The sequence below is a fragment of the Dysidea avara genome, chromosome 13 (assembly GCF_963678975.1).
Source record: "Dysidea avara chromosome 13, odDysAvar1.4, whole genome shotgun sequence".
NCBI classification, from domain to species: domain Eukaryota; kingdom Metazoa; phylum Porifera; class Demospongiae; order Dictyoceratida; family Dysideidae; genus Dysidea; species Dysidea avara.
Window position 1 is genome coordinate 12594504 of NC_089284.1, and position 12109 is coordinate 12606612.

Genomic DNA, 12109 nt, shown 5'->3' on the forward strand with positions numbered 1-12109 from the left:
ATTCACCTCTTGTGCGTTATACTCCTTGACTGTGCAGCATATGGTCAATAGCTGTAAAGAGCTCAAGTACTTTAATTGTGACTGGATTTTGGAAAAACGATCCAAATCGTACATAATTGAAGCCGGCATAACTCTCCAGGATAGCAAGGAGTAGGGATCTGTATATGGAGTAGGGATCTGTGCCCCCAAAAGCTAAAGCTTTTTTGCAGGACAAAATATCTTGAATGGTTTAGATCATACTGCTTTTTTTGTGGACTACATTGATCAAGAGTTGTATAGGGACATTAAAGTGACAATCATGCTAGCAGATTATTATAGACCTAAAGAATGGCATACACAAGATCGCATGCATTTCATTTGCAATATATCCTTAGCAGGCAATGAAACTGTAGATGTTAGGTGACTGTTCTATTAGAGTATTGACTGACTGCTCTATTAGAGTATCTCGATTTTTTATAACATGTACGCATACTATAGTAATTATAAGGCCACCTCGAAGGCCACAGTGGAACGGGAAGCTAGGTCGGCACAGTGGGGCACTTTGTGCCTAGCCCTATACGCCTTCTCAAAGGTCTATGATCGAGTCTATGACAAAGCCAGTGGGGGACCACTTATGGCAGAGGGGGACCAACTGTGGCGGCGTAAGTTGTCCGGGGGGACAAGTTGCAGTGCTGCAAGTAGTCCGGGGGACCAAGTATGGTTGCTGCAACTGGTCCGGGGGGACCGATTTTGGGGGAGACCGATTTTGGGGGGGACTGATTTTGGGGGGGACCGATTTTGGGGGGGACCGATTTTGGGGGGGACCGATTTTGGGGGGGACCGGTTGTAGCATGACAGTACCCGAAAATCGACCTGGCGTAATCGAAGCAATCTGCACGCTTGTGTCGATACACTTACATTTGGCTCCTCAGCAGGGCCTTGTTGTTGCTCTTACGGCTTTATCCACAATTGAAATTCATATGGTTCCATATAAATAAACTCGCGAAGCATTCCTACACTTGCAGGTGAATCACCCAAGTGAAATATAATTACTGACTACGTACATGGGCACCTGTAATTAGCCTAAAATATACGCACTTGCACTCGGGGCTAGCTGCACCCCTCGTGCTCATGTGCATATTTCAGGAAAATCACTTGTGCTCATGTTACAACTACTACACATACTCTGTGAATGTTATCCCACCAGAGACCTGTGAGAAGGCTTAAAGCCTGTGAATACAGGGAGTCAGAAACATGTAACTGAAACGTGAAAATGCAGAAAAAATCCCAGACCCAGTGGTGACTTGATCCCCCGCAACATGCAGTCTATAAGCATGCTCCAGAGGAGCCACAACAGCCAGGATCTGAGATCTTCTCTACATTCAACCTGTACTTAAATGTCAACTTCTCACCACTTTTGAAGTTCTCTAGTAAAGCAGTCAGTCAGGTTTGGATTTAATTTTTTTACAGTAAACAGTGATCACTTGAAGAAAAATTGAAGGATTTGCCTTGAAGACAATTTATTATGTGCACTGTAAGAGCTAATGAATTCCCTTCAGTAATTATGAATCATGTTAAAGAAAATTAATGCGACATAGAAAAGGCTTACTGTACATATGTCACATATTGCCATATGAATATAATTTGGGATTTCATTGGTTAGATAGGCAACTGATCAGCAACTAAAGACATTTGTATATCAATCATCTCTCAGTATAGCCATCGCTGTTATATGACAGAAATATTTTCAAACACTCTAATAAAGCAGTCTGTCATTTTTTTAAATTTTGAAGCATTCGATGTTCAAAATCTGTCAGTGGATGGGGGTTGTGCCCCAGAGTCCCAGACTCCTGCATCAATAACTCACTACCAAATTTGGAAACCCCATTTGAAATATCCTGGATAGCTACGTCCCTGTTTACTGGTGTTTTTGCTTTGCAGTAATTGACACTACAGTGGAACCTCTCTTAAACTCCCCGAATTAAGGACACAATAGAAAAAAACCTCCATAATAAGGACAAAAATTTTGGTCCCAACAGGTTTGGTTAATACATTTTTTACCTCTGAAAGAGGAAAACCTCTATATTACAGCAAAAAGTGGCCAAAACGTCTGGGTCCAAAATGTCTGTAATAGAGAGGTTCCACTGTATTATGATATACTGTACAAGCAATATATAGTGCCTTGATGGGTGATTATTAAGAACTATTGGTCGTCATACAGGTAACTTTTCAGTCTGCCTTCTCTGAATCTAGCACTGCCTTGTGTTTGTACTCCAGTTTCAGTGTACATGTGTCTTTATACATGTGCACATATATAAGTCATTTACAGTGTACTACGTAGCAGTCAAGGTAACTTGCAAAAGTAGCAAGTTCCTAAATATCAGTCATGATGAGTCGGTGGCTAAAACAACTAACCTACAATTATGTATATTCATTGGGTGGGAGTTTAAAGATTCATACAGTAATGAAAAACCCAGGTACTTTGAAGAGTAATATATTTAGTATGAGAGAAATCTGGTTATTACAGTCCTAAATTTTCAGGGCCCGCAGGGAATCTTTCACTTTAATGTATGCGTACGCTTTGTATAGTTTTGCAACTTTTGCTGCAAGTTCATTATCTTAATCATATATGGTACACTGTTGGAAGGTTGGAATTAGTTGCAACTAATATTTCATGGTATTATTAAATATAGCTTCTTTAATATCCTGCCACTTTTTCAGCAGAATACATATACATATGTTCTAGGTGCTATAGTTATACTGACATAATTTCACTGACATTGATGACTGAGATCATAGCCCAGCATCATGACTATGCATGGATGTGTGTGCATGTGGTACATATAAAATTATACTGCGAATGTATAGCAAGCATGTACTTGCTAGTATCTCATGCATGCCATCATTGATGTGTATTATAATTCTCCAGTTTCTTAACATTTGGCGTTTAGCTTTAAGTTACTCATGATTGTGTAAATGAATCCATTTCAAAAGTCCACAATTGTACTGTTGTTTGCCCTGCCATGGTGGTGGCAACATTAGAAAATTGATACATAGATATAACACATCTGAGTCTGATAAAACCAGTCTTATGGCCCAAAAATACATATGTTGGCTTTCTGTATAGCAGTTCTGTAAAATTCAAGAAATGTCCAGGGATTTTTACATAATTGGAAAAGTGGTTTTAGTTATCATGTTCAGAGAGAAAGTTATTCAACTAACTTTAAAATAGATGGGTTGGCTTTTGGTCACATATCTAGCTTATGGTATCCCACATCCAATGACACAATTAAGTGTTCAATTGGTCACTGAAGTTCATTCATATATCCTTACCATTAGGCTGTCTTGTATCCTTTTCATTTAATTAGTCATAAAATGAGTTAATCACGTTTTATTTGTTGCTTGTACTGTTGACCAGGATACCAAACAAGAAAGTCATACTAATTGATTTTTATGAATTACTTACGTTAAAGGTTAAACTATTCATGTACTTGTAGTCAATACATTTGGCTGTCAATACTATAATTATGTTTATCTCAGTTCTAAAGCATATATACAGTTGGCCAGGAAATTGCCATTACAGTGTTGCCACATAGCTAGTATAGGCTGGTGGGCTTGGATGCAAAGGACATCACCAACTGCCAGGATGCTAGAATTACCTCATATACATGGAGTTATACTTAATTGTTAATAGGCAGCTATGATTTCTAATGGTAACATGATTTTACAAACTGCCAGGATAACCAGTGTTGATATCACTGATCTAGAAAAATAAACCTTCTGTGTTTGTTATATTATTCTTTAGTCACAAATCAAAAATCATACAGAAGGTTGGTCACACATCATAATAACCCAATGACATGTGATTATGCAACGCAGGCTTAGGCCCTGGAATGTATTGGAATAGATGTACAATTCATCCGTTAAAAATGTGAATGTTGAATTAGTTCAACATTTCAGTCTTTAAGACTACAAAATTAGTAGCCAATCTCCTCTGGTCTCATATGCCAAACCCATGCAGTGTATGAGACTACTGTGTACGCATAAATAGACTCACATTATAAAGATAACTTTAAAAGGGCTTCACAATTAACTTACCTATAAGCACTGGGGGGTGAGCCTACATAATAGTTGTAAACTGTCAGTATACAGAAGTGTAATTTGAGGAATTGTGATTGGTTAGTTAAGACAAACCATGTAAAAAAAATCAATTGCCAGGAAATACCCGGGCATACAGTGATGTAAATTTAAGTAAACTGCACACAGGAAGTGTGGCTGTCAAATGAAATGAAATCAACAAGCCTATATATAGTCCTGATGTATAATTGCATGTTGTTTCTTACTTATTTAGGATGTTCTTGGTAACCTGCGTCACTCAGAATTCTTTCTACCAGCAGAGTTATACGATTACTATCCATCCCATCTTCACATTGACCTCATGAAGAGGGCACAGGGTAAAGGAACTGGTGGTAGAATGATCCGTTGTGTTTTGTCTGCCCTCAAAGCTAAAGGTACACACTTTGTTGATGTATAGGAGTGCTGTTACAGATTGTATTTTAGGTTCATGTGGTGTTCATTTGGAAATGAGTAGTAACAACTCTCGGGCCCTCAAATTCTACCTGAAACTTGGTTTTGTGACACTGGACTTTGTCTATGATAGTACTGCTGATGATGTTCTTATTTTAGGAAGAACTTTATGATTTTGGCTATACAATTTGCATCTCTTATTTATTGAGCACTCTCTCATGGTTTCTGTAAATACAATAAAATTATTTACTGCATGCTGTTGTAGCTATTAAATTCATTCGTGCATTAAATTAGGGAATTTGCAGCAGAGCCACGCCTTTCAGCTGTTTGGTCTGCAGTGCGTAAACATGGCAAGCGATACACTCAAACACTGAGTCGAAACTCCTCTGTCGAACAGTCTGGAGAGGAATTGCAGGAGATCAAGGAAGAAATAACTTGTACCATTTGTGGAAACCTATTCAGCAGTCCAAAGACCATACCATGTCTGCACACATTTTGTAAGAGTTGTTTAGAGAGGAGCATAGAATCCAACAAGAAAATGGCTGTCGATGTTTGTTGCCCGTTGTGTCGTGCATCGCTTCCACGAGACGAAGTTGCATCTATTCCAACTAATTTTACTATCAAGCGTTTGGTTGAAATTGTGCGGAAAAGCGGGAAAGAAGATAAAGTGGAATGTGATAATTATTATTATTATTATTATTATTATTATTTAATGGGCTTGTAGATGCCAAGGCAAGCTAACTTGCCAGGCTAGGCCGCAGGCCTTTGAAGGTGCCCATATCTAGATTGCTTCCAAAAATTATCCAAGCGCAGCTTGAAGGTTGCAACTGTTGGTGCTGAAATGATAAAGTCAGGTAAGGAGTTCCATAGATTGACTATTCTATTTGTAAAAAAGTTCTGCCTAACAAGTAATCTTGATCTTTCTTTAAAAAGCTTAAGAGAGTGGCCCCTGGTGGTAGCAGTATTTAAAGTAAAAAATGTAGATGGGTCCAAGTCATAATGTCGTTTAAGTATCTTATATGTTTCAATCATATCACCCCTTTGACGTCTGCAATACAGAGAATAAAGATCCAGAATTTCAAGACGGCTTTCGTAAGTCAAGTGGGCTAATCCGCGAAGGTGTTTAGTTGCACGTCTCTGAACCTTTTCAAGGGTGTCGATGTCTCTGGCCAAGTACGGACTCCAAGATTGCACACAATATTCCAAATGCGGTCGAACATACATCTTATACAGAAATATAAACATATATATCAGTAGAGTCAATTCTAAAAGATCGCCTAATAAGCCCAAGAACCTGTGTAGTCTTGACTGCAGCTTTTTGGCAGTGTAGAGATGGCTTGAGATCACTTGTGCACCACACTCCAAGGTCCTTCTCCTCGTTCACTAGTTCTAGGTCAGTAGATACATTTGTAGTGCCATCGTACATGGTGTATGATGCAGGAAGAGAGTTACCAATCTGCATTACTTTGCATTTGGCTGCATTAAATCTAAGCAACCAAACACTTGACCATTGCATTAACTTGTTGATATCATGTTGTAGTTTAAGGCTGTCATGAAAAGATTTAATGACCGAGTATATCTTGGTGTCATCTGCAAACATCTTCAAATTACTCTCAATGAGGTCAGGCACATCGTTGACATACAGTATAAATAACAAGGGACCCAAGACTGAACCTTGAGGTACTCCACTCTGAACATCAACCCAATCTGACTGAGACCGATTAACCACTACTCTCTGAAAACGATTTGTGAGAAAATTGGATAACCACAGGGACAAGTTTCCACGCACACCGTATGCTTCAAGTTTAGAAATCAATCTACGATGTGGTACAGAGTCAAATGCCTTACTGTAATCCAGGTATACCACATCAACCCCATAACCCTGGTCCACCGCACTTGTCCAGTCCTCAAAGGTTTCCAACAAATTGTCGCATAGCTAGCTATACACAGACATAACGGTACTAGTAAAATAAAGAAGGCAGGTGATGTCAAGGCTGAGGATACAGTGAGCAATGCTGCAACTAGTGACCTCGTTGTGCCTGCTGCATATTGGTAGCTATGTGCAATGCGCGAAATGTTTGTGCGAAAAATGCCACGATGCTCACAAACAGTGGGCTGAGTTCGTGGAGCACAAATGTATTGCAATAGAAGAGATTATGACAAATTCTACGCAGGACTCGAAGTCTGCAGCAACACAGGAATTAGAAGGACCAGAAATGATGTGCAAACACCACGCCACTAAACCACTGGACTTCTATTGTAGGACTTGCAGGTGCCTAATATGCCACTATTGTGCTACAAAGGATCACAGGGACCATGATTTTGAGGCCAAGTAGCAGATGAAGAAAGAGAGAAGGTAAAAAATGCTACTGTCCCACTGGATGAGATGTTGGAACGAGTGAGAAGGGCATTGAAGGAACTGGAGGACATTGAAAACCAGATTGATGTTGAGGGCGTAGCCAATATTGAGATGATCCGAGCTACTTATGAGGAAGTGCACAAATTGTTAAAGCAACAACAACAAGAAGCAATAGATAAAGCCAATGCCAACAAGAGGTCATGTAAAAAGAGACTTGCTACACAAAAAGAAAATTCAAAGTTTTTGGAAAGTGAGTTAGCAAGGTGTGATGAGTCCCGCACTGACATTATGGCAGTTGACAGGACAAGGAAATTACTAACCTATACAGTGACTGGATTAAGAGTAGGGTTGATCAACTTATAATCCAAGTGGAAAACAATAACTCTGATCCTGACTGTACCGCAACCGATATGATTGCTAAACATCATAAACCAACTGAGTTCATTAACAATTTAGGGTTTGAATAGTTTGACGTTCCTTGTTTGTCTACTTGTAGTTTCTCTAGGTATGGCCACATTGTTAAACCAACTGATCTAGATCAACCTTAATCTCCCAACCCATTGCCAACAACCTCAAAAGCTCGTAATCTGCTAAACCCATTCAAAGAGACTGCCCAAACAGACCAGATTAAAGTAACTGTTACGTTGAATGATGCTTTTGGCTTTCCTGTTGTCAAACAATCAACCCATATTGAAATCCGCTGTAACAAGGATGAGGGCTTTCTACAAAACACCTGTATCAAGGAACGGTTAAATGGACAATACTTTATATGGTACACTCCTAAAATAAGTGAAAATCACTTGTTGCAAATTTACTGGAAAGGACATTTAGTGAACCATGAAGAAATCAAAGTGTTAATGACTGTCCGAGATTACAATAATGTTGGACAAGCAGCAAAGACCATCAAGAAATATGGATCAAGCAATACACTATTACTAGAACCTAATCTTCTGGCCAAAGGATCCAACAATGAGCTCATTGTTTGTGACCATTCCACCAAACAGTTAGTGGTGTTTGATAAACAGTTCCAGTACTCTCATGTCATTGGAGGGGCTGGCCGTGGAAATGGAAAGTTTCAGCGTGTCACTCACTGGACTGGCGGTAGACAGGAATGGATGCTTGTATGCTGCAGACTTTACTTTACATTGCATCCAGAAGTTTAACCTTAGTGGAGAGTTCGTTTCACAATTTAGTAGTGGAGAAAATAGCTCTCCTTTTGGCTTAGTGTTGTCCCAGTCAGAACAATTGTTTGTATGTGACAGCAGTAATGATAGAATTCAGGTGTTTCAATATGAGAAATTCACTTATGGCTTTGGACAACATGGTACAGAACCTGGTGACTTTAACCATCCACAAGACCTGGCACTGGACAACAGCGAAGATCAGTTGTTCATTACAGACCACTGCAATGACCGAGTGCAGGTGTTCACTCCAAAAGGACAATTCCTTAGATTTTTTGATAGGTTTACCAATGTCATGTTCAGACTAAATAGTCCATTTGGGATACATTACACACCAAATGGGTACTTGTTAGCCAGTTCTCAGGACAGCAACTGTATATTGGTGTTCAAAGAAGATGGAAACTTTGTGCATGCGATTGAAAACATGTACCGAGGCAAGAAAAGATTTAGCGATCCTCGTGGAGTATTGGTATTTGACAACGGTCAGATAGTGATAGCTGATAAAAGCAATAACATGAGGTTAATAAGTAGTCATTATAAGTTTAAAAAAATAATTTGTAGCATTTAGTTGTAGTGGTTATTGGTACTGTTTTTTGAATTATATGTGTTTTGATTTGAAGTGTAATGCAGAGTATATAATAGATCACTATCTTTAAAACAATATTTGTTCTGAGCACATGTTTATCAAATCCTTGCTTATGCACAAGTGTATAGCCTTGCAAGGGTAACATGTTAATTTACAAGATGGTGCATGCAAGGCTAAGAGATTAGCGACAATAGGGGACTGAAGTATTTACTGTGATAATTATATTTAAAAGATCAACAAAGTTCACTATGCATGTTTTGACTTTCAGATCATTATTGCTGACTGCTAACACTACTACAAGCACTGTATAATGTTATCACTGGTTAAATATCTGTTTTTGTGTTTGTCATAAATTTCAGTTGGATTTGCACCATGCTGCCAAACAGTTAAGTTGCTACAAGGACAGCCACCAGACATGGCATCTCTCATGGTCTAACTTATCGTCATTTATTGGAGCAACTCTCTGTTTGTCTGTGGCACCACAATGCTTGGACATTTTGACATCTTTTCAGTTTGTTGTCTGGTAGTCCTTTGTGAGAGTTGGACTCTGCTTCATTCTCCCACTCCCTGCAGTGTGCTCAATAGACTGCAGGGCTTTCTGGTTTATAAGGCCTCTAGGGGTTGACTGTATAACTATACCTACTGTTCAACTCTGTTCCAGGAGAATATAGTTTCCTTTTCCTCAAGAGTTCTTCAAAAACAAGTTTCGATTGTGGGTTGCATCTCCAGTTACAAAAGTTTTAATTGTGGGTTTTGTTTTATTCAGATGATTATCAGTGTTTTCCACTAAGAGGTGATTAGTGTGGTTCTTATTTTAAAATGAATTATATGATTTTATTTTTAAAACAACAACAATAATTAAACATTTCCTACAGAAGCCAGCCATGCACGCATACGGTGGGTAAAAGACTCATCAACAAAAATATGCTGTGTGGTTCAGTGTGCCGGGACTGAATGAGGTCAACTAAATACCAGCAGTACTGGTGCTTTGCCACAATTTAGTTATGACAGGGAGTCCCACACAGCATGGCTATATAACCTGTAATTGGAAGACTTTTTCTTGCTAGCAGAGTATTAGGAATACTATTAATAGACTATATATGGAGCTTAGTTGGCAAGCTACAGCACGTGACCCCAGAGGGAGTTGCAGCTTAGTTCTCCTTGCAGACATCATCAATACAGATAAGGTAGTACAGTACGTATGCGTGACGGTGTGATATCCACGCACTGCATGCTTCGATTCACTGATTCAGTGCATCATTGATCAGGCTACTTCCACACTGTTTTACAATCCATCACATTAGGCTACCAATGTTAATGACTGAGAAAGACTGACTGCTCACCACCAAAAGTCTGGCTACGCCCTTGCCTTGCATCTGTACAGAATGCAGCCCAACTTATTATGACTGAACTACATTCTAAATGCATGCTGTGTGTGTAGCTATGCTAGCCAGTCCGAGTATTTTTTCCCCTTAATCTGGCCCCTTTTCTGTTGCACCTTATCAGCTATTAGTCATTAACTAAGTCAAGTCATTGAGTCTAAGTCCTTGAAATTATCCCGGGTTAGGTAATCCTAAGGCTGCAGCACATGTTGCTGTCAGACCTTCAGTGCTGGTTACTGAGTGTTAATAACATCCTCGTGAAAGTATCATATGGTATCAGGCAGACAAAAAAAGGTCTAGGCATAGCGCTTATCGATTGGAAATTATAAGCGTCTGCTCGAAAAGGCGCTTATAATTTCCAATCGATAAACGCCGTGGGAGAAAAAGCGGTCTGGCTAGCCACGCGAGACTAGTCTAGACACGACAATTCGGTCGGTAGCTTACGTGCACAGTAGCTACAAATGTAAATGGAAAGATACTCATTTCGAGCTAGCAAGTCACCTATGAAGTCACTCACGCCCCATTACGATGGTGTGCATCAACCGGATTTATTCACGTGATTATATATTGAGCACGTGAGAAGGATAAAAGAGAACTGGTGTCATCCTTGAGTGAATACGAACGCAACTTTTATATTAACTTTTCCGGCAAAGAAGGACTGTCATTACTTTATCTGAACCAGAAAGCGATGGGTTGTTCGAACAGCACTCCCGAAGAACAACAGGCTAAACAGCGCAGCGTGACCATTGATCGAGAACTTCGTGCGAATGCCAGAGAAGCCGAAAGTACAATAAAACTGCTCCTTTTGGGAGCGGGAGAGTCAGGGAAAAGTACCTTCGTCAAGCAGATGAAAATTATTCACGGGGACGGCTACAGTCCCGAAGAGTTAAACAGCTTTAAGACCACCATCCACAGCAACTTGCTTGCCAGCATGACAGTGGTTGTTAAGGCATTGGAGAAACTGAACATCCAGCTGGATTCAGCTAATCAATCGCACGCGTCAGCAGTTGTTGATTTCCCAACGCCCCTGGAACCCGGCACCTTACTCCCCAATGAAATAAGTGAGTCAATTAAGGCACTATGGAAGGACAGTGGTTTTCAGGAGTGTTTCAAGCGTGGCTATGATTACCAACTGAGTGATTCTGCCCCATATTATTTTGAAAGGATGGATATGATTCTAAGCCCATCCTATAGCCCTGATGAACAAGACGTGCTTCGGTCACGTGTAAAAACGACAGGTGTTATAGAAACAAGTTTCAGGGATGGGAAAGTTACATACCGACTATTTGATGTTGGTGGTCAACGTTCTGAACGACGAAAGTGGATTCATTGTTTTGATGATGTTAAGGCTGTGTTGTTTGTAGCTGCCCTGAGTGGATACGACATGACGCTTTATGAAGATGATGCCACCAACCGAATGGAAGAATCCCTTAACCTGTTTCAAGCTATTTGTAACAACAAGTTCTTTGAACGCACATCCATGATTCTCTTCCTAAACAAGTTGGACTTGTTTAAGGAGAAGATAGCAAATTCAGACCGTCATTTACGGCTGTTCTTTCCCCAGTACACTGGACCTGATAATGATGTCGAAATGGCAAAGAAGTTTGTTGAAGAACAATTCTTAGCACGCAACACAAAAAAAGGGAAGATAGTTTTTCCTCATTTTACCATGGCAACTGATAGCGGCAATATAAGAGTTGTGTTCAAAGTTGTATTAGAGACAATTATCCGTGAAAATTTGGAGCGTGCAAATTTGTTTTAATCAGTAAGAATTGAAGTGTAGATAATTTGTAAAAGGTGTGTTTCACTGGAATTGATTTGAACTTCAGTGTGTGTACATTATTAGCATATTACATGTGTGAATATATTTAGTGGCTAAAGGAGTCTGTCCAATAGTAATAGATATTTTTACTATGATCTTATTGATTGTATTTCCTATTAGATAGTTTCTGTACATAATGTTTTAAGAACAATGTGTTGACAACATATTTATGTGCCGAATGGGAATTGTGAGCTTGCTGCTGATGTCCACACATGTTAAATGGTACTTGAGTCTAGACACATCACTGTCAGGTCTCCCTGAACATCTCTGTAA

General features: G+C 39.5%; 2 protein-coding genes and 1 long non-coding RNA gene across 3 annotated transcripts; all 3 read left to right on the top strand.

Moving 5' to 3' along the window:
• Positions 1–622: 622 nt before the first annotated feature.
• LOC136243584 (uncharacterized) lies at positions 623–4783 on the top strand. The gene is made up of 3 exons (XR_010694907.1): positions 623–641; positions 4331–4490; positions 4540–4783. It is a non-coding gene; the product is annotated as an uncharacterized lncRNA (long non-coding RNA).
• Positions 4784–6892: 2109 nt separating this feature from the next.
• Positions 6893–10261, top strand: LOC136242254 (E3 ubiquitin-protein ligase TRIM71-like). The gene is made up of 4 exons (XM_066033668.1): positions 6893–7115; positions 7445–7966; positions 8091–8528; positions 10200–10261. Exons 1-4 carry the CDS (start codon positions 6893–6895, stop codon positions 10259–10261), a joined length of 1245 nt encoding a protein of 414 aa, XP_065889740.1.
• A 300-nt stretch (positions 10262–10561) lies between these two features.
• Positions 10562–12002, top strand: LOC136243765 (guanine nucleotide-binding protein G(o) subunit alpha-like). Its single transcript, XM_066035373.1, has one exon. The coding sequence runs from the start codon at positions 10703–10705 to the stop codon at positions 11774–11776; it is 1074 nt and encodes a 357-aa protein (XP_065891445.1). The 5' UTR covers positions 10562–10702; the 3' UTR covers positions 11777–12002.
• The last annotated feature ends 107 nt before the right edge of the window (positions 12003–12109 follow it).

What these genes read in the sequence shown, in the direction of transcription:
- LOC136242254 (XM_066033668.1), top strand. Translation starts at nt 6,893, where the DNA reads ATGTTGGAACGAGTGAGAAGGGCATTGAAGGAACTGGAGGACATTGAA. An exon ending in AAATTCAAAGTTTTTGGAAA is followed by an intron (nt 7,116 to 7,444) that starts GTGAGTTAGCAA and finishes CAACCTCAAAAG; the next exon opens with CTCGTAATCTGCTAAACCCA. An exon ending in AGTATTGGTATTTGACAACG is followed by an intron (nt 8,529 to 10,199) that starts GTCAGATAGTGA and finishes ATCCCGGGTTAG; the next exon opens with GTAATCCTAAGGCTGCAGCA.
- LOC136243765 (XM_066035373.1), top strand. Translation starts at nt 10,703, where the DNA reads ATGGGTTGTTCGAACAGCACTCCCGAAGAACAACAGGCTAAACAGCGC.